General features: G+C 37.3%; 1 protein-coding gene and 1 pseudogene across 18 annotated transcripts in view; one reads left to right on the forward strand and one right to left on the reverse strand.

Moving 5' to 3' along the window:
- Positions 1 to 10,983, forward strand: part of LOC110295902 (putative RNA-binding protein Luc7-like 2) — a 58,318-nt gene extending 47,335 nt beyond the window's left edge. For 14 of the 18 annotated variants that reach the window (XM_029478726.1, XM_021164284.2, XM_021164286.2 and 11 more), the window contains 3 exons: positions 1,004 to 1,033; positions 5,549 to 5,740; positions 10,191 to 10,983. In XM_029478726.1, coding sequence (XP_029334586.1) covers positions 1,004 to 1,033; positions 5,549 to 5,740; positions 10,191 to 10,368 — 400 coding nt within the window. In that variant the 3' untranslated portion in view covers positions 10,369 to 10,983. Of the gene's footprint in view, positions 1 to 1,003; positions 1,034 to 5,548; positions 7,319 to 10,190 lie in introns of those variants that run through there. The other 4 variants (XM_021164290.2, XM_029478723.1, XM_021164287.2 and 1 more) reach the window with 2 other exon arrangements.
- Positions 10,984 to 13,542: 2,559 nt separating this feature from the next.
- On the reverse strand, positions 13,543 to 14,100 carry LOC110295904 (annotated as a pseudogene).
- Between the last annotated feature and the right edge of the window lie 5,918 nt (positions 14,101 to 20,018).

Here is a 20,018-nt window from a genome sequence, read left to right on the forward strand (position 1 = left end):
GCCTCGAACTCAGAAATCCGCCTGCCTCTGCCTCCCGAGCGCTGGGATTAAAGGCGTGCGCCACCACGCCCGGAAAAAAAATTTTTTTAAAAAGATTCATTTGGTGTATAGGAGTACACTGCTGCTTTCTTCAGACAAACCAGAAGAGGGCAGCGGATCCCATTACAGATGGTTGTGAGCCACCACGTGGTTGCTGGGAATTGAACTCAGGACCTCTGGAAGAACAGTCAGTGCTCTTAACCGTGGAGCCATCTTTCCAGCCCTCAAAAATTTTTTAAATATGAAGGAATATAATCATTTTGGGGCTAGAGAGATGGCTTTAGTGATTGAGAACACGAACCTGCACTTCCACAGAGGGCCTGAGTCTTGTTACTGCCATTGTCCACATTGGACAGGTAATCATTTTTTGTGACTCTAGTTTCAGGGGATCCAATACTTCTAACCTTTTAAGTCATGCACACCCAAGTTTACACACACACACACAATTAGAAATACTAATTTTCTTATAGTCTAATTTTCTGTATTCTTTATAAAAGAATATAATTTGTGTAAGTAGACAAAGGTGTAAGTTTGACATCATTTTTCTAGGACTATAGTGTGAAGTTGTTAAGTTCGGAATGCTCATTTTACATACCAAAACATTTTTGTTTCCAGAAGAGAAAAGCTCAGTGTAAAAGCTATAGGAAAAAAAAAAGTCTGTTTTTGTTCTAGTTTAGGAAGTGGGTTTTGGAGAATTAAGTTTTTATGATAAGCAGACAGTTTCAGTCACCAGAAGTATATTGTTTTCTAAGCCAGGTGCCTAGTTAAAGGAACTTCTGTGACAAGGAGGGGAATTCTATAGAGTTTCGTTGTTGTTTGTTGGGGGAGACTCTCATTCAAGTATATGCCTTGTTTTTATAGAAGTAACATAAAGTCAGAACTCAAGAAAATTGTCATATAGCAGAACATTGTGCCAGTTTAAAATTTTTAGTCACTTTTCTAAAAGTAGATATTCTTTTTTTAGGTCCCGATCACATAGCAAGAATACCAAAAGGTAGGTACTGTAGCATATGGATATAATAGTGAAGCTGTAGTTTTCAAATGTATGTTTTTAGATTATATTTCTTTTAAACTTCAGTGAGAATTAATAAATTACTAGTGATCTAGCCAGGTGGTGGTGGTGTGTGATTTTAATCCCAGCACTCAGGAGGCAGGGGCAGGCAATCTACTGAGTTCTAGACTAGCCTGGTTTACAGAGCAAATTCTAGGACAGCCAAGGATACACAGAGGAACCCTGTCTCAAAACAAACAAAAAATTACCACTGACTCTTTGGTAGTTCAGGTGTGAGCATTGCAATTGAAGAGTAACTGCTCAGAACATAGTCAGAACTACTACTTAGTTTTATCAAAGTAGAATTGTACATTACCACTCTGGTTTAAATGAGCAAGCAAACACACACACACAAAAAAAACTTTTTAGAAATATAGTAAATATGTATGTGACAGGAGTTTTTTAAAGGCAATTTGAAATAAAAACAAAATTCAGTTGGAAATACAAATAGCCTTTTACTTGGGATTTTGCTGCTGTTGTATGGGATTTGCTTGGTTTTCTTTTTGAGTCTTGTTGAGCCATCTGTGTAGCCCTGTTTGACTCCAATTTGTCTTCTGGAACTCATGGGTCTTTCCCATCACATGGACTGTTAGGAAAGATTACAGGCATATGTCTGCATGCCTAGTTTATTAATTTTTCTAGGCAGGATCGTGTTTTGAGTTCATTATTCTCCTTAATGCTGAGCTGTGACCACATCTGATAACATAGCTTTTAGTGGGGTGACAGTGTGTTCCAGTGTGCCATAAGATATTTTTGTTTTCACACAATAATACTTCCATTCACTTTATATAACACACTGCTTAGAGCTTCCTGGTTTGAATGATAAAATACTTAGTCTTCAAGCTGCTCCTGTTTGCTCACTTCATTGTAGCTCAATAGATTCTTCTAGTCCTTCCCCCATGTTGAACGTGCTCCCATTCCAGCACTTTATGCATGAATGCTCCTGTCAATGCTGGCTTATTCTCTTTTTCAGTGGGATCTTGTCAGAATATCCTGTTCTTCCTGTTCCTATGTAAACTATTACTACCCATTTTTCCATTTACTTATTTCTTTACTAGAGGTAGATTTCTAGAAACTTGTCTCTAAACTATAAACTCCAACAATGCAGGAGCTTGATTTTACTTTACTATTTTTTTCTCTTGTAAATAAAAGGTGTTAGGTACATAGTAAATATTTTATATATTATTATCTTGACATTTTAAAAAGTTGTATTGGATTATGTATTAGAAATAGGTTAACGAGCTCAAGAGTGGTTAAACAAAACATCATTGGTGAAATTTCTTTTAAGTGGATTTAATTATCCTAATTTTTCCTTTGAATCATTTTATCAGTATATGGGTGTTGCCTACATGTATCTATCTGTACAGCATCCATGCTTTGTGCCCAGATCCCTTGGAACTGTAGTTAAAGATGGTTTTAGCCATCATGTCGGTGCTAGAAATTGAACCTGGCTTTTCTTAGAGCAGCCACCTCTCTAGCCCCTATTTTACTTTTGAGACAGAGTGTCACTATGTATCCAGTCTGGCCTGTTCTCACCATGTAGGCCAGGCTTGATCTGCCTACCTGTGCCTCTCAAATGCCAGGATTTAAGGCCTGTACCATCTTTTCTGGTGTTCTTTCTCTTGTGATAGATTAGATAGATAGATCTTTCTTTTGATAGACAGGTAAATAAAACAATCTTTCTGTCACACTAAATGGATGGAGGAATGGACAGAAAGCTTTCCTGTGCCTGTTTTTAGAACCAGGTGTCATAGGAAGCACATTCCTATAGCCCCAGTGTTTGCCTGGAATTCCAGTGCTCATGAGCAGAAGGAAGAGCCTCAGATGACACAGATAACACGATACAGGATTACACAGTTCCACAGAGCAAGGTTTCAGCTGCCTTTGACTACATGGGAAATTCTGTTTGTTGAAGAAACTATTCAATTGTGGTTAAACATGAAGTCTACAATATGTACATTTATTTGACTATATAGTATAGACTGGAGCTAAGTGCTTTTAAAATCCTTCTATAGGATCTAGAGAGATGGCTCAGTGTTTAAGAGCACTGGTTGCAGAGGACCCGACTTCTGTTCTCAGCACTCACATGGTAGCTCATAGCAGTCCATAATCCAGCTCTCGGGGACCCGGTGCTCTCTGTTGACCTTGTTGATACCAGGCATGCATATACCTCATAGGCATTCATTAAAGCAAATCATTCATACATATAAAAATGAAATCTAAAAACATTTTTATATGAAAGTTCTTCTGTAGCTAGATATGGTGCTTGTGCCTTCAATCCCAGCACTGTGAGTTCAAGGCCAACCTTGTATTTCAAGATTTAAATTCAAAATTTTTTAAAAATAATGTAAATTTTTTAAAGAAGAAAATTATAATAAAATATTTACAAACAAATTGTGTCACCTAATTAATTGCTTTTGAAATTATGAAAAAAATGCTACATTTTAATGGTAACTTGAAATGTTTTATATTATTTAGGTATAATTTATATGCCCTTAGATTTATCTGTTTTAAATTTGGAGTTATCAATACAATCCAACTTAAACAGTGTCTGTGTTTTTTTCTTTTTTCCTTTTTTGCCATGTTCTAGCTATAGTATCCCATGCTGTTGATGAGTTACCTTTTCTGCCTTCATCTCCTAAATGCTGAGATTACAAGCATACATAACCCACATCATCACTTCTGTCCTCTTAAAGTGACTTTAAGCTAAACAGTAAACTTATCTTTGTTTTCCCTCACATATTTCTGTTCTATTCATGCTATCTACATCTTTATCTCACACACACACACACACACACACACACACACACACACACACACACAGTCCACCACACACATTCATGTTTTTGTAAAATGCTCACCTGATTTTTTTTGTTGTTGTTGTTTATGTCTTTTGGTTTTTGTTTTGTTTTGTTTACACTGTAATATTTGGCTTACCATTGACATTTAGAACTTTAATGGTCAAAATATAATTCAGAGAAAGGGTGGTTTATTCTTAAAATGTTCTTTATTATTCTTTTAATATGATTTAATTTTATTTTTGAGCACATGTCCTATGTGTTTGGGAGCTGGAGAGGGAATGCCCTTGGAAACCGGGGGGAGTGTGTTAGGTTCCCTGGAACTGGAATTAGGGATGCTGGAATTATATGCTACCCAGGTGCAGGGTGGAAACTGAACTGTGTCATAGAAGAGGAGCAGCCACTTTTAACCTGCTGAGCTATTTCTCCAGCCCCCTAAAATTTTTAAGTATGCTTAAATGAATAGCAGAAAAATTTAAGAATTGGCATGAAGTTGTAATACTGATTGTTGCCTTAATTTTTCTTCCATATTCCTGATAAAACTTTTAAAAGGGGGCTAGAGAAGTTGCTGGGCGGTTAAGAGCACCGGCTGCTCTTCCAGAGATCCTGAGTTCAATTCCCAGCAACCACATGGTGGCTCACAAACACCTGTAATGGGATCTGATCACTCTTCTGGTGTGTCTGAAGACAGTGTCAGTGTACACGAAATAAATAAATGCTTCTTAAAAGGATCTCACTATGTATATGTAGTCTTGGCTGGCCTCAAAATCAATTTTTCACAATATGCTCTAATCCTTTTTTATTTCTGTTTTTGTTTGTGTATTTGTATGTGTTTATCTGTATACACAACTGTGTGTGTGTGTTATGAAGGCCAAAAGAGGGCTTTGGTATTGTCCAATATGTATTAATAAATAGGGACTCTGAGAAGTTCTTTCATTAAAAGCATTGCTTATGCTTTTAATGAAATGCTGTATTGCTTATGCTTTTAATGCTGTATGGTCCCTGTCTGAGATTTGGGTTTCTTTGGCTATGGTCTATGCTACACTTGTCTATCCTCTGCCTTCTGAGCTGGCATTTACAGGTCTGTGCTGTAGTACTCTAGTATTCAAGGTTGTACCGCATGCACTTTTAACTACTTAGCTTTCTTTTTTCCTTTTTCCCTACTAATGGGTGTGGATCTTACTAGCCCCTTGGATAATAAGCAAGTTCTGTACCACTGAGCTACATTAAATTTATAAATGATTGGTTGACTTCTGAGAATTGGTACTCTTGTTTTTATTTTGATATCTTAGTATCTAGCCAATAACACATTAGCAGTTTATTTCCATTACACATATAGTTTATTTAGAATACAATTGCCATCAAGTACAGCTACTGAACAATAACTTCTCAGTACTGGCAAGCCGGCTCAGCTGGTTAAAGGTTCCTGCCACCAACCCCTGATAACCTGAGTTGAATTCCTGGGACCCACATTATGGAAGAAGTTTGTCCTCTGACCTACACTTATGTTCTTTAATGTGTGTGTACACACAAAAACTTTTTAAAAGTAAAAAAATTTTTAAAACCCCTTTTTTAAAAAAAAGAAGAAAAAAAAGAAAGGACTTTATTAGTGTAAATGAGATTTATAGCACTAACAATGAAATAAATTACTTTCTTGTAGATCTAGATCCAGAGAGCATCGCAGACACCGATCTCGCTCCATGTCACGAGAACGCAAGAGGAGGACTCGATCCAAGTCTCGTGAGAAACGCCATCGCCACAGGTCCAGGTCAAGTAGCCGAAGCCGCAGCCGTAGCCACCAGAGAAGTCGGCACAGTTCAAGAGATAGGAGCAGAGAGCGATCCAAGAGGAGGTACTGAAGTGCCGATCAGAGGATGCGGAGATACCTTTATGGTTTAGCCTTTTGTTTCTTATGTTACTTATGCTTAGATTATTGGCTTGAAACCTGCACCTGATATATTGATATGTACTCAATTGTAGGTGTATACATTTTTTTTCTGATTGTATGAGTAGTTCATGCACAGTTAATGCATGAGCCAGAGTAAGAAACTGAAGCCAGTATGTGCAGAGGCCATTGCTTTTCTTTACTTGGAATGTTGGGGAGACGGGAGGGATGCTGATAAAAACTATTTTATAGGCAAATAATTTTAGGTACTAATACTCTTGAGAGTTGTAGGGGGTTTTGTTTATTTGTTTTCCAATATGTATTAACAAATAGGGACTCTGAGAAGTCCTTTCATTAAAAGCATTGTTTAGCTTTGTTTGCCTGTTTTCCACATTTTGGTGCACTTCTAAAGAGCAAACCGATTCTACTATGTTGTTTAATCTACAGTATAAATCATACATTTTCATGTTCACCTTTAGTGTAATGGGAATATTCTGAGTTTGGAGGAAGTTACAAAACACCTTAGTATAGCAGGAAACTTCAAAAGATGCAATGAGAGCGGACACTGATTATATAGTGAGAGCTAACAAAGGGTTAGAATATAGTGGAGCTGTTTAATTCCCAAAATTCAGGTCCCATAATCCTATAGAGCATAAATTATACTTAAAATTACTTTTTCCCTTCTTGACAACTATTCTTAGGTAAATATAGGAGAAAAACTTGGAAACCCTAGTTACTAGTATTAAATTTTCTGTGGCTTACTCCACATAAATTAAACCCACAGAAAGCTGACAAAATCTTTGTTAGACTGAATGACCCATTCCCTGAAATCACAAGCTGAGTTTCTTAATAGGCTTTCAATCAGCTTTTTATTTTGTGTATTTCTGTCTATGTTCTTAGTAGCCCTTAAAGTGATTTTTAACTAGGTAGGGGTTTGTGTGTGTGTGTGTGTGTGTGTGTGTGTCTCCGTGTGTGTCTGTCTGTTGGGGGAGGGCTTGCGGGAGAGGTCAGGAGGCCAAGCTCTTGAGTAGCTCAAATTGATCTCATATTCATCCTTTAGCCTCAGCTTCCTCTTGAGTGCTGGGATTATAGGCATATGACACCCTGCCTGGTTTTATGAATTAGATACTTTCCTCTGTGCTAGGCTTGTTAAAAAATAGCAAAGTAATAGTAGTGTATATAAACAACCATTTTTATGTTGCTCTATGGAGTTTTCTGTGTGGGAGAATACTTAGCCACAGATCATAAAGTGATAAACTGAATATTGTAGGGTAAATAACATAAATTTAGATGAGGAAAATTTTCAGAATGATTCCTTAAAAATGGTTTTAGGTAATGGATCAGGCTTGAATAACTGGTTGTAACTAAACAAGTAGGAAAATATCTGTAGGCTTCTTACATTTCAAAACTGGGTTTGTCCTTAGTGCAGTGGCCAGAAACATTTTTTTTTTTCTGGTAATGTTCTTTATGATTCTAAATCTGCACACTAAATCTGAGAATCGGGTGGCTTAGGCAATAAAGGATCTAGATGATTCTTGTGTTGACCTGCTCAGCTGTCATTTTTCTGATGTTTATCTTCCTTGTCTTTATTGGTGATGGAGGTGGGAGGGATGGGTGGGGAGTCTGTCCTATTATTGTGTCATCCTGAGGCTTCCTGAACTTGGGAAGTTTAGTTATATAGGAAAACTTCCCACCATATTCAGCGTGTTCAAGAGAGGATTATTTTTGTAAAATTGTTAAAAATTTTGCTTTTCTCAAGAGTATTTCATATCTTTGAATTCAAATTACTTTTAAAACATCATTGTTTTTAACAAAAAAGCAAATGATTACTTGTTATTTCAAATATATAACATCAAATTATTGTTATATATGTGAGTTTAGTTTTTGATGGTAAAAAGAGTCCATTAAAAGTCTTGGCCGTTTGCTGTTTTCTTGCCCTTGCTGTGAAGTACTTATCTCTGTTACTACAAGTAGGTTGTCTATATGAACCTTGTCTTGGCAAGAGTTCCCATAGGTCAGTGAGGACCTTCAGCAATTTTGTGCTTTTGGGGGTGTTCTGTCCTATAGTAGACTTCAAAGTCAGACTACTTGGGTTCAGAATTCTTTGCCAAATAATTTAATTACATCCCTTTGTTTTTCCATATTTCATTAAATAGAGATAATAGAGACATTTGGCTTATTAGGCTTTCACTAGTAGTAACAAGTAACAAATAGTGTGTAGGAGGATATTTGAAATCTTGTACAAACATTAGTTCGTGTCTTTGTTCTTTTTCAGTTATCACTGACCTCAGGGACTTGCCAGCATCTAATGTCATTGTTCTTAGTGATCATTTCTATCATTAATAGAAGCTTTGAAGATGGCTTGTGTAGACTTGGAATGTGGTTATTATTATTTTTCCTTGTATAATGCTTATTTAGCAGGGGCTCCTGAAATGATAACTTTTGAGGGGCTGAGGCGCAGGAGGCTTGTCATAAATTGAGGCCAGAGAACTTGATTCCGAAAACAAAAGGGGAAAAAGGCTTATATAACTTCAAGTAGAATGCTTGAAATTGGTGTTGATTTTTCAAGCTTTTTAAATCTTCGTTTCTGTTGCCATAGTTTTGTATACAACAAAGTATTTGAAACAATTTGTGAGAAGGAAGGTCTTTATTTTTAGCTCACACTTTTGTGACGTGAAAATGAGATTTCAGTTCATGGCCACTTTTTTGTTGTTGTTGTTGTTGTTTCAAGACAGGGTTTTTCTGTATAGCCCTGGCTGTCCTGGAACTCACTTTGTAGACCAGGCTGGCCTCGAACTCAGAAATCTGCCTGCCTCTGCCTCCCAAGTGCTGGTATTAAAGGCGTGCACCACCACGCCCGGCTCATGGCCACTTTTGAATTGTTTCTGGGCCCATGCCTAACCAGAACACCATGGCATAGAGAACAAAGAACAGGGTACTAGTTATAATAAAATAGACCCCTCTTGACCTGTTTCCTCCTGCCAGAAACCACCTCCTAATGGCTGTTTAGCTATGAACTTAACAGTGGGTTAATTCAGCGGTTGTACCATCTTTATGAGCTAGCCACCTTTTTCTGTAGCACTATCACCAGTTTCAAGTCTTCAACAGTACATGAGCCTTTTGGACTGTTTTATATTCAAACTACAATACTCTCCTTATCTATATTTTTAAACTGGTTATAATAGTATTTTTTATCTTGCCTTATGTTTTTCTGAAAGTATTGTGTTTTCTGGGTTAGTAGCATGCAAACATAGCATATTGAGATCCAAGTTTAAACTCCAACTTTAAAAAAAAATAAGTATTATGCAGGACTTGGCAGTGCCTCTGATTATAATTCTAACCTTGATTGAGATAAATTATGTATAAACATTCTGTATCACCTGTAAAGAACTAAATAAATGTGATATTTGTTGTTAATTCATTTTAGGTGTTGAAAAGTATATATTCTATGCTAACCAATATAGTTAGGTTCTACATAATGTGTTTCTGTTTTGTTTTTTTCTGGTTGCATACCTGAGGGTGTTTTGTTTATTATGTATCTTTGAAGATGGGGTTAGAATGAAGATACTAGTACTAGGAACAGTTAGAATTTTATTATTTCTTTTTGGTTTTTTGAGACAGGGTTTCTTTGTGTAGCCCTGGCTGTCCTGGAACTCACTTTGTAGACCAGGCTGGCCTCCAACTCAGAAATCCTCCTGCCTCTGCCTCCCGAGTGCTAGGATTAAAGGCGTGCACCACCACACCCGGCAGAATTTTATTATAGTGTGATCATTTTTTGATACTCTACATTTTGGTGTAATGAATTCACTTGAATTGTAAAGCAGATTTTTAAATTAGCAAATGGTTATTTAAAGCCATATTAAGTAGTTCTCTTACCTAGTTTGCAACATACTGCCCATAAGACAAATGTGGCTGAAGCCTGTTTGTATAAAACCAGAAAGCTGTGGATGGTTTTGCATTTCTGCATTTTTAAAGTTGATAGGAAAGAACGACTCATACACCCTGATCTTGTGATTTACAACACTTCAAATCCTTATTTAGCACAAGAGATGACTGCTATACAAATTCATTGGTTTCCATCCAATTTGGAATCTTGATACTTTTCACTTATAAAAGCAATTACTTTATGTTTTTATACTAAATGCCTTTTTATTAGTTGAAGAAACTTTATCTCTGAAATACTAAGAATACATTGTTTAGTTTAGGCTCTTTTACCCTTAACTGTATAGCTATTTGTTCTTCCCAATTTTGTTTTGGTGCCCTTTTCAGCTGTATAGTAGGACTCTATTCTATAAGAAACTCTCTTCTCAGATATATTCTTATCTATTTCTTCAGCTTTCAGAAAATATTGATCCTATTCTTTCATTGGATTTTGGGTGTCCCAACATATTTTGCTCCTCAAATTAATATTTTTCAGATCCTCAAAAGAAAGATTCAGAGATCAAGACTTAGCATCACGTGACAGAGACAGGAGTTCAAGAGACAGATCACCTCGTGACCGAGATCGAAAAGATAAGAAGCGGTTCTATGAGAGTGCTAATGGCAGATCAGAAGACAGGAGGAGCTCTGAAGAGCGTGAAGCAGGGGAGATCTAACTAGCTGTGTACATATCTTCAATCCTTAAGCTTCCCATGGAGTTACATGCTGTCGTTCATAGTTGTTCAGGGTGACAGTGAGCAGTTCTAGACACCGATCCAGTCAGACTAGATGTACAGTATCCAGTGATTTGAACTGAACCTGTTTTCCTTCATAAAGCCTAAAACTACATCCATAGTTTTTTGTGAACCTGAACATAACAGTTTATATGATGAGATACTGTTCTCTATTCTTTCAAGTTAGGAATGATAGTGAATGAATTGTGTTAATGTCTTGCAGTTTTTGAACATTTGTAAAATACTGTCTTCTTTTCTATTCCAAACAGCAGCAGCTTTAGGATTTTTTTTTCATTATAATTCTTCTTCCTTTGACTTTTATATTTCCTGATACCTGTTCCTCCAACTCTAAGAGGAGAGGGTGAAGGGGAGTAATATAACTTCTTTTCTAAGGTTCTGTTCACGTTGGTTATTAGTTGATTGCAGTTGAGCATTTCTACTGGATTGTGTGCTGGAGAAATTTAAATATGGGGCTGTTTTGTTAGGGGCCTATACAGTTTGAAGTTGAACAGCTGTTGCATTACATACTTTTGCTTTTATATTGAAAATTTGAAATCAGACTTGTCTTGATTTTTTTTTTTTTTTTTTTTTTTTTTTTAAAAAACTGCTATGTTCAGTATACTGAGGGGGGTGGGGGCNTTTTTTTTTTTTTTTTTTTTTTGTTCTAATAAACTGCTATGTTCAGTATACTGAGGGGGGTGGGGGCCAGGGACTATTTCATAATAGCACTTGTGTGTGTGTGTGTTTGTGTGTGTGTGTGTGTGTGTGTGTGTGTGTGGAGTTTAAAGACTATAATTGTAAAAAAAAATGAAGAGAACCATCACCACCACTGTAACTTGTTGATAGTAAGTTGCCACTAGAACTATTTGCTGTGGGTATTTTCTATTTTGTAACATCTTAACAGTGCCTTTCTGTACAAGGCACGAAAGGAAGTAAAGACTTAACTCTGGGTTTCAGATGACTTGTGGCTCCACCCAATCTCTTGCTGCCTATGCTGCACTACTTCAGAGCTGGATTGAGCAGCTTCTGTAAGGAAAGGTTGGACCTGTAGAAGCAACCAAGAGTTGCTCGGTTTGTATTTCTTAATTGACAAGCCTGAATAAAAACCATATGTAACCAACATACTGAAACAGCAGTTTCTGCATTAAAGATCTAATTACCTACTGACTACCTAGTAGTTAACAAACACCTTTTGTTCTTCTAGAATATAGGGGAAATAATATATTAACTAGTAAAGCTAGTATATATTAAGATCACTTTTTGAAGGGTAAGATCTCATGTAGTGCAAGCTGACCTAGAATTCACTGTGTAACACAGTATGACTTTGAACTCCTGACCTTTGAGCCTTTGCCTCACTGCCCAAGATTATAGATCTGTACAATGGAGGGCAGTTCCCAAAATTTAATGACAGGCATTTGACCATTTGTGAATGTGAAAGAGCAGAAAAATAATGGCCATTTGTGTGATTACTAGATACTCTTGAGTTTTAGAGATGAGATCTTGTTTATGTATCCTTGGCTTGCCTTGAATTGCAAACTTTCTGTCTCAGCCTTCTAAATATTGGGAACATAGGCACAGACCAGCGGGTGTAGTTTAAACTTTTTTTTTTTTAACAGCAGAAAGGAACAAAAGCATGATAAATTATGCCCGTTATCTCAGTGCTGAAGCATTTGTGAGGCTGAGGCATGTGCTTGGCAAGTTTAAGGTCAGTAGGGGCACTCCAGTTTCCAGTTTACCAAGTGAACACATTTATAAAAGACTGTCAGGAATGCCTGGGACAAAGCCAACATCTATGAAGGATAACTGTACGTGGTGTTGCCCTATTTCCAAAGCACCATTGTTACAGTCTTTTTTACTTTAACTTTTTCTTTTGAACTGAGAAAAACATGAAAAAAATATATCAAAGTTAGTAAAATTGGGGTGTGAGTTATATGTTTTTTAGGTTCCTGAATTTTCCCCCAAAGAAAGTGCAGTATAAATGACTTGAGGGCTGGATTGAAGCACTTCCATTTCCTGTATGATGTCCCAGTTTCAGTTCCTAGCATTATGAAAATTATATTGTCAAAAGTGTTTGCTGCTGAGCAAGGCATGGTGAGTGCTCTGGTACCACAATTGAGGGTAGTTCGGAAGCTGAGGGTGGATTTGAAGTTCAACACCAGCCTGAGCAGCTTTTAAGCCTTAAACAAAGCACACTTGTAAAAGTATGGTTTTTGAAATCATATAAAGGACCCATCTCAAAAATAGGCCTAGAGTGAATCTAAGTTCAAATTCCAGTTTATAGAAAATAAGGTAAGTTCTAAATGTATGTTACTTTACAAAACAACTGGCTAGTTTTTCTTCAAAGAGTCAAAGATTTAGGTTAACCAATAACTCTGTTTGTAGTCTAGTTAGATCTAAAAGAGGTATTTGACTAGCTGGCCATGTTGTTGCATGCCTGTTATCTAGACACATTAAAGTCAGGAGAATTTCCATGATTCTGAGGCCAACTTGGGCTACAATAGAAAAACCATGCCCTTTGGAGGAAAAAAGTAAGAAAAAATAGAGAAACTGAGAGATTATATAGACTGGAAAAAACTTGTTAATTATATAATGATAAACTTGCAGTACATAAAAAAAAACCTTATTTTTAGTATTCACGTGAGACATGATATTTGGTACTTATTTCAAATGATCCAGTTGTATATCTACATACATATAAAAATAGTGTGTAATATGTTAAGTATTAGAAGAGTTTTATGTATATTTTCAATTTTTTCTTCTTTTTTGGTTTTTCTTTTTTTCTTTTTTAAATCAAAGAGTAGTTTATTTTTTAAAAAAGAATCAAAACAGAAACTCTAAGTACCAGTGTGTACATTGTACACATTTAAATGACTCACAAGAATGAAGTTTTGTTTTTCTTATATAGTAAGATCATACCACCTTGTTCTTCTTCAAAAGATGTTCAAGAATTCTGCCTCCAAACCACATACATGACTGCCACTTTAAACAGACCGAATTTCAAACGTGCAACAATGTCACTGGTAATAAAGCTTTGGAATGGGTGCTCGCTCTATTTCACTACACACAAGATAGAAAGCAAGGGAAGTTGAGAATTATTCTAAAGCACAATGGAGGTTGTCATTGTCTACACCGGCACGCCCACTCCTCTGCTGCCAGTTTTAGCAAGTACTCTTTGTCAATCTTGAAGAGCCTCCATCCCTCTTCACTGGACAGATCCAAAGCACCTCTTCTTTTGTAGAAGTTGATAGATGGTTCATTCCATTCTGCTACCAAGAAGTGCATACTGCTGCAGCGACGCTTCATGGCAACCTGGCTTAGATTCTTCAAATTTTCTGATCCTATACCAAAGCCTCTGTAATCACTCATCACGAAGAAGTCTTCAAGATACAGTAACTTGCCAATCCATGGGTCATAGGTAAAATAGTACATGGCGAACCCAACAATGCTGTGTCCTTCAGGGATCCAGTGCTCTTCAGGCACTTCTGCAACCAGGCAGTGGTAGAAGTGGTGTTCTCCAAAACCAACCTCTAGGAGATCTTTCTCAGTTAAAATGACTTGATCTTCTATGTATTCCTATTTAGCCAGTTCCTTGATCAGTCGCAGGATGTCACTGCAGTCAGAGGCAGTGGCTGGAGGGACCTTAAATTTAGCCATTTTCGTCTTTTGCTTTTCTTCCTTTTGAGCACCAGGACCCTGTACTTGAACAGCAGGAGGAGGTGGTTCCTCATTCGTTTCCCAGGAGCGTCCTCTTCTTAGTCAGGCTGGCACCATGACCTGGCGAACCTCAGTATAAAACAAAACTGGCAAACTTACTTTGGGGGAAACTGCTTTTTTTTTTTTTTTTGGCTTTTCAAGACAAGACAGGGTTTGTCTGTGTCGCCCTGCTGTCCTGGAACTAACTATGTAGCCCAGGCTGGCCTCAAACTCAGAAATCCGCCTGCCTCTGCCTCATGAGTGCTGGGATTAAAGGCGTGGGCCACCACTGCCCGGCTATTTCTTAAGATTTTATATTTGAACCTTATCAGAATCACACTAATAGATAACACAAATGGACACATACACAAAAAGTACCTGAGGTCAGCGTTGAGACACCACTGCATACCTACTGAAATGGCCCACAGAGGGGCAGTATAGCAATATCAAGTGCTAGTATAGGTGGTGAAGAACTGGAACCCCCAAAAGGACTGAAAATGGCACAGCTGCTGCTTATAAATTAGGCATGTCCATAACACAGTTCAGTCGTCTTGCTGCCCAAGGGGGAAAAAAAACCAGGAGACTCCACAGATTTGTATTTGAATGCTTATAAGCAGTTGTGTTTATAGTAATCCCCAAACCACAAATACTAGATCTATCAACTAGAAATCAGACTGCCGTGCATCCACACAATGGAAATAATTGCTAATGTATATAGCAATGAGTAACTTCATATACTCAACTGAAGGAGCTAGACTCAAAAGAGGACACTGTACAGTTCTCTTCATGTGAATTAAACAGGCAAAAATAACCTGTAAGCCTTATTAGGGCTTGCTGCTGAGCAGTAAGCCTTTTAGGGTGTTAGACATTTTCCGTACATTGAGTGGCAATGTTTATGTGCTGCCTACTCCTTGGCCTTTTTAAAAAGTTTCTATTTCTATAAAAATAAATATTGGTACCTTAAAATTGTGAATATGGGGGTAGAGGGAGGACTCGGCTTAAGAACACGGCTCATGAAGTGTGGATGGACCTGGTGCTGGTCTTGTGAACCAATCTAGTGAATAAAGGAACCAATCACTGGGTGAGTACGAGGGACTTCCGGGTTGGATGGAGGAAGGAGGAGAGAGTTAGGTCCTTTTGGAACTGGGATAGCATAAGGACAAGATGTAGCTGCTAGAGTTTCCCAATATCCTGGCAGGTCTGTCAGGGTTTGCCACCGAAAGAATCAGATTTAATAGGGCTCACAAGACAAGGTTTTAGTTGTGTCCCGAGATTGAGTTACCATTGTTTCTGAACCAAGTCTATGTGGCGGTTTCCTTCATGCAAGGGTTCAACTGGGTTCAAGAGTGAAAGGTATGACAACAAAGCCTGGGTTTGCCAAATGTGTACCACAAAGGCTATGGGGGATTTGAAGCACAGGGTTGGAGTGGTAGACCCGCCAGTGGGAACCTAGCAAACTGTATAGAGAGATTGTGGAGTTCTAAGTCAGCTCCATGAGATAAAACACAGGTTTATCTCAGGTTTGCCATTGCCCACCAGTGCATGGCAGGCCAGGCTACCAGGGCAGAGAGTTGCTGGCACAAAGGCGGGGATGAACCAGTCTTTTTTTTTTTTTAATATTTCCCGCAACAATGAAGGGTACTGGGGTTAGGTTCCCAACCCATGTCATGTGGTACCATCTGGAACTGGTGTCCACTGACAACTTCCCTAACAGGTGCATATACATAGTTGAGAACACTAACATTTTTGTTTGTTTTGTTTTTTTTGTTTTTTTCTAGACAGGGTTTCTCTGTGTAGCCCTGGCTGTCCTGGAACTCACTCTTTAGACCAGGCTGGCCTCAAACTCAGAAATCCACCTGCCTCTGCCTCCCAAGTGCTGGGATTAAAGGCGTGCCCCATCACTGCTCAGCGAACAATGACATCTTTTAAAATGTAAATGTGATTCCAAGTGTATAATGTTCTAATTTTTTATTTTAAGTTTCTCCTAAGTGCTGACAAGATGACCCAGCAAGTGAAAGCCATTGCAGGGTAAGGCTGACAACCTAAGTTCAGCCTTCATTACACACATGGACGGTGAAAAAACACCCAGACGTTACATTCTTACCTTCTCACGTCCAAGGTGCCCAAGTTCCCAGGACAATAATGTTCTCTGAAGATCAATGTAAAATAAAAGAATTAGGCTTATCCCTGTCTATCAAATGAGACTCAAACTATGCTTTATTTATTAGGCTCTGCTCAGTTGCTGGGGGATTACCCTAATTAGTTCTCTAGCACTAGGCTGGCTGAGTCTCCACCTGTGCTCCCAAATTCTTGGTGTTTGAATCCTCCCGGACTATTTCTGCTGCAGCAGTCTCGTGTTCTGGGGGCATTTCATTCTGTCACTTGCTGCTGGTCCAATCTTTGTGGTCCCTACTTGCAACCCCCAGCCAAGTAACTGAAAACCCACCTGCCTTTATTCCCTACAGCAGTTGGCTGTCGCATACAGTAAAGATTTTTATTAAACAGTTATGAAATCCCTGGTGTAATTGCATTCACAATGTTCACTCCATTTGTATTTGGCAGCTTTATGAGAAAGTCTTCTGTTTGTCCTGTCTTGGTGAGTTCACAGTTCAGTACTTTTCTCATTACTACCTTAAGCAATTAAATTCTTTAACTTCAACTTGCACTTAACCAATTTTAAGACACCTGTTTAAAATTTCCTCTAGTCTTCATTAAAAAAAAAAACACTTCTAGATCCTTTAACCTTCAATACCAACCTTAAAACACCTGCAACTTAAATGTTCACCTACTCCAACCTTCATAACTTGCATTTACCATCCTTAAAACATCTGAGACCCTAGAACATTTGCTTAAATTCTTTGTAACCTTACGATTATTTGTGAGACCATGACTGTCCAGTCTTCAACCCCATCAGAGACTTGAGAAGGAATAAATATTACCTGAATATCTAGGAAGCACAGGCAAGCTGCTTTCAAAATTAATACAAATGACATAGTTGGCTGCCTGAACTGTCTGCTAGAAATGTCTATATATAACATTGGAGCATCTGTCTTCAGCCTTCTGAACCAGTATATCTGACAAACTTTGGTGAAGCAGGAATTATGAAGGACTTTCTTGCTCTGTCTTAGCAGAACTTGGCAATCGACTTTGCCTGTGTCCATGTTTTATCCATTTTGGACAGCATTCTGTCTGCAGATGAAGTTAGGGCTTTTTCCCCCCCCCTGTGGCTAGCTTGCGTAATTGAAGCTATCTCCAAATGGAGGTCCTTTGAAGCTCTTATCTTCTTCCAAGTTGACATGTCTCATCAAAAAAGTCCTTAATAAAAATCTCTCTAAATGCTGTATACTGTTAAGTCTCTGAGGTTTCTGAAGACCATCTATTGATACCATATCTGAGTAGATAAGCTTTTTTTTTTAGCTATTTACTGTCTGGTTAACCCAGGAAGCATATTTTGTGATAAACTGGTCTAGTATCTGACTGGAAAGTTTGATTGTTTATCAGTTTGTATTACTTATTTATCCTGAACAATTTGTAATAGCAGCTTTTAAAAGGACTAGAATTTTACATCTTCAAATGACTATATAAGAAATAAAACTTAATATAAAGTATGTTGTAACAAAAATAACCTCAAATTTTGTGTCAATATGCAAAGCCTTATACCAATATAATAAAATACACAAATGTAACAAAGTATAACCTTAATTTTGTGTATCAATATTCATAAATCCATATTAATGTAAGATTATGGCTATAAGCAGTTTTTTTTTGTTTATTCAGGAGTAGATTTAGCAATCTATCTTTCCTATTATTCCTGTAATAGTCCTGTATCCCACCCCCTTTTCTGTTTTCAGCCCTTCTCCCCGTACATAAGGAAAACAGATAAAAGAAAAGGGAAACCCTCAAATTTAACCTCCTATACCATGTTTTCTCACTGGTCAAGACCATTTAATAACTGTATCGACCCCTTTATAATAATAAGCATCCTCCACTCAAAAATAACTACCAAAACATACTCACCTCAGCTTAATGGAATGGAACTTTGTTATATTAAAATGGCTTCATGTTTATTTGGGGCATAGTATTTCTTTCTTGGAGGCCAAGGAGATTTGGAGAATGGTTAGTCTTAGGAAAGCTAGTTGTAGCATTTGTTGTCCAGTCTCTGTACTCTGAGAAAGTTTAGGCATAAGTGAAGTCCTGACTGAATCAGAATGTAGGTGGATGAATTGAGGTCATCTGGGGTCAACAGCTTTCTTTGAAGCTATTCTGAAAGTCTTTTGAGCAAACAACATTGAGGCAGTTTGGGGTAGTAATCAGGTGTCTCAGTATCCCTAAGGGTGAATCTTGTCAAGGCCACTATTTTCAATGTTATTTTTTGTGAACATATAATCTTTTACAAAGTTGTGTATTAACGTATGTATGGAATGTGCAAGGTGCACATTGCAGTTAGCTAAGGACCAAGATTCTTTTTATTTGAGCAGGTAAAAGACATCTGTTTTTCTTAGGCTAATTTGGATTGTAAACAAATGGCAATATAAATTCTGTGCCATAAAAGAATGCCATGGTAAGTCCTTAGGACATTGTAGCCAACAATATTTATCGACTATACGTGGATATTTAATTCTCAGTCAGTCTTAAGAGCTGTTCTCATATAGAGAGCTCAACATATACATTACCTTTTTTTAAAATTTCCTTTTCTGTGGTTGAGATCCTCAGGAGGGTCACACACCCCCTCCCCCTTACCTGGTTTCTACCAATTTGGAAGGACTCCAGGGTTTTTTCCCCTGTGGAAATATAGGTATATCCCTTCCCCCAGTACATTTCCTGTTTTCCATTCTGAGGTTAGGACACCTTTAAAACAGGCTGGTTTAGTTCAGCAGTTTTTTCTATAACCCAGTGTCTCTCAGCAGCTATAGATTTTTTTGTTCGATAGCATGTTAAAATTTAAAGTCAGTCAAGTGCTATGTAATCGATAGCATGTTAAAATTTAAAGTCAGTCAAGTGCTATGTAATCTATCTCTGGGGGTCTTTGTTGCCCCTTTCTGATTGTAAAATATCTCTTTTAAAATATCAGATCTCTCAGTGATTGCTTCTCTTGCAGGATTGTGTGGTATACCTATAACATGCTTTATAATATGTAAAAAATTGTTTTATTTTATTAGAGACATGCTGAACCACTGTCAATCTTAATTTGTACAGGTATTCCCATAATAGCCATAACTTCTAATAAATGTGTCATCACAGAACCAGCCTTTTCAGAAGTTAAAGCAGTTACCCAATTCTTGAATATGTGTCTGTAATATGATGTACACACACAGTTTACCAAACTCCAAAATGAAACATCCACTTGCCAAATTTTATTTCTCTGGGTACCTTTTGGGTTTCTTCCTGCAGGTAATAGAGTTTGGTTATATAAAGAACAAATAAGACATTTCTTTACAATTTCTTTGGCTTGTTGCCACATGATAGAAGATTCTTTCTTTAAACCTTTGCTGTTAACATGCCGTTTTTATGAAATTCTGAAGCCTCTAGCATACTTCCTATCAAAAGCTGATCGATTTCATCATTACCTTGTTCTAGAAGACTCTAATGAGATCTTATATGTGTTATATACAATGAATGAGTACTTTTTTTTTCCAAGTATCGGTTTTAATATGTAGATTTATATTTCATTCTGCAAGTTCATCAAAATACCACTTAACTGCCTAGTCTATATTTAAATGACAGATGCCCCTAGTAATGATTAAGAGCATTATCACAAACACAGCTAAAGGTATTTATGGTTGAAGTACTTCATATCTGTCTTCAAATATGTATTTCCTAGGTATCTTTTCCATTGTAATTTTCAGTAAATATACTGAAGCTTGATTTCACATTCATTTCTAAACTTGAACTGTTTTTAA

The sequence above is a fragment of the Mus caroli genome, chromosome 6, assembly GCF_900094665.2.
Source record: "Mus caroli chromosome 6, CAROLI_EIJ_v1.1, whole genome shotgun sequence".
Classification (NCBI taxonomy): domain Eukaryota; kingdom Metazoa; phylum Chordata; class Mammalia; order Rodentia; family Muridae; genus Mus; species Mus caroli.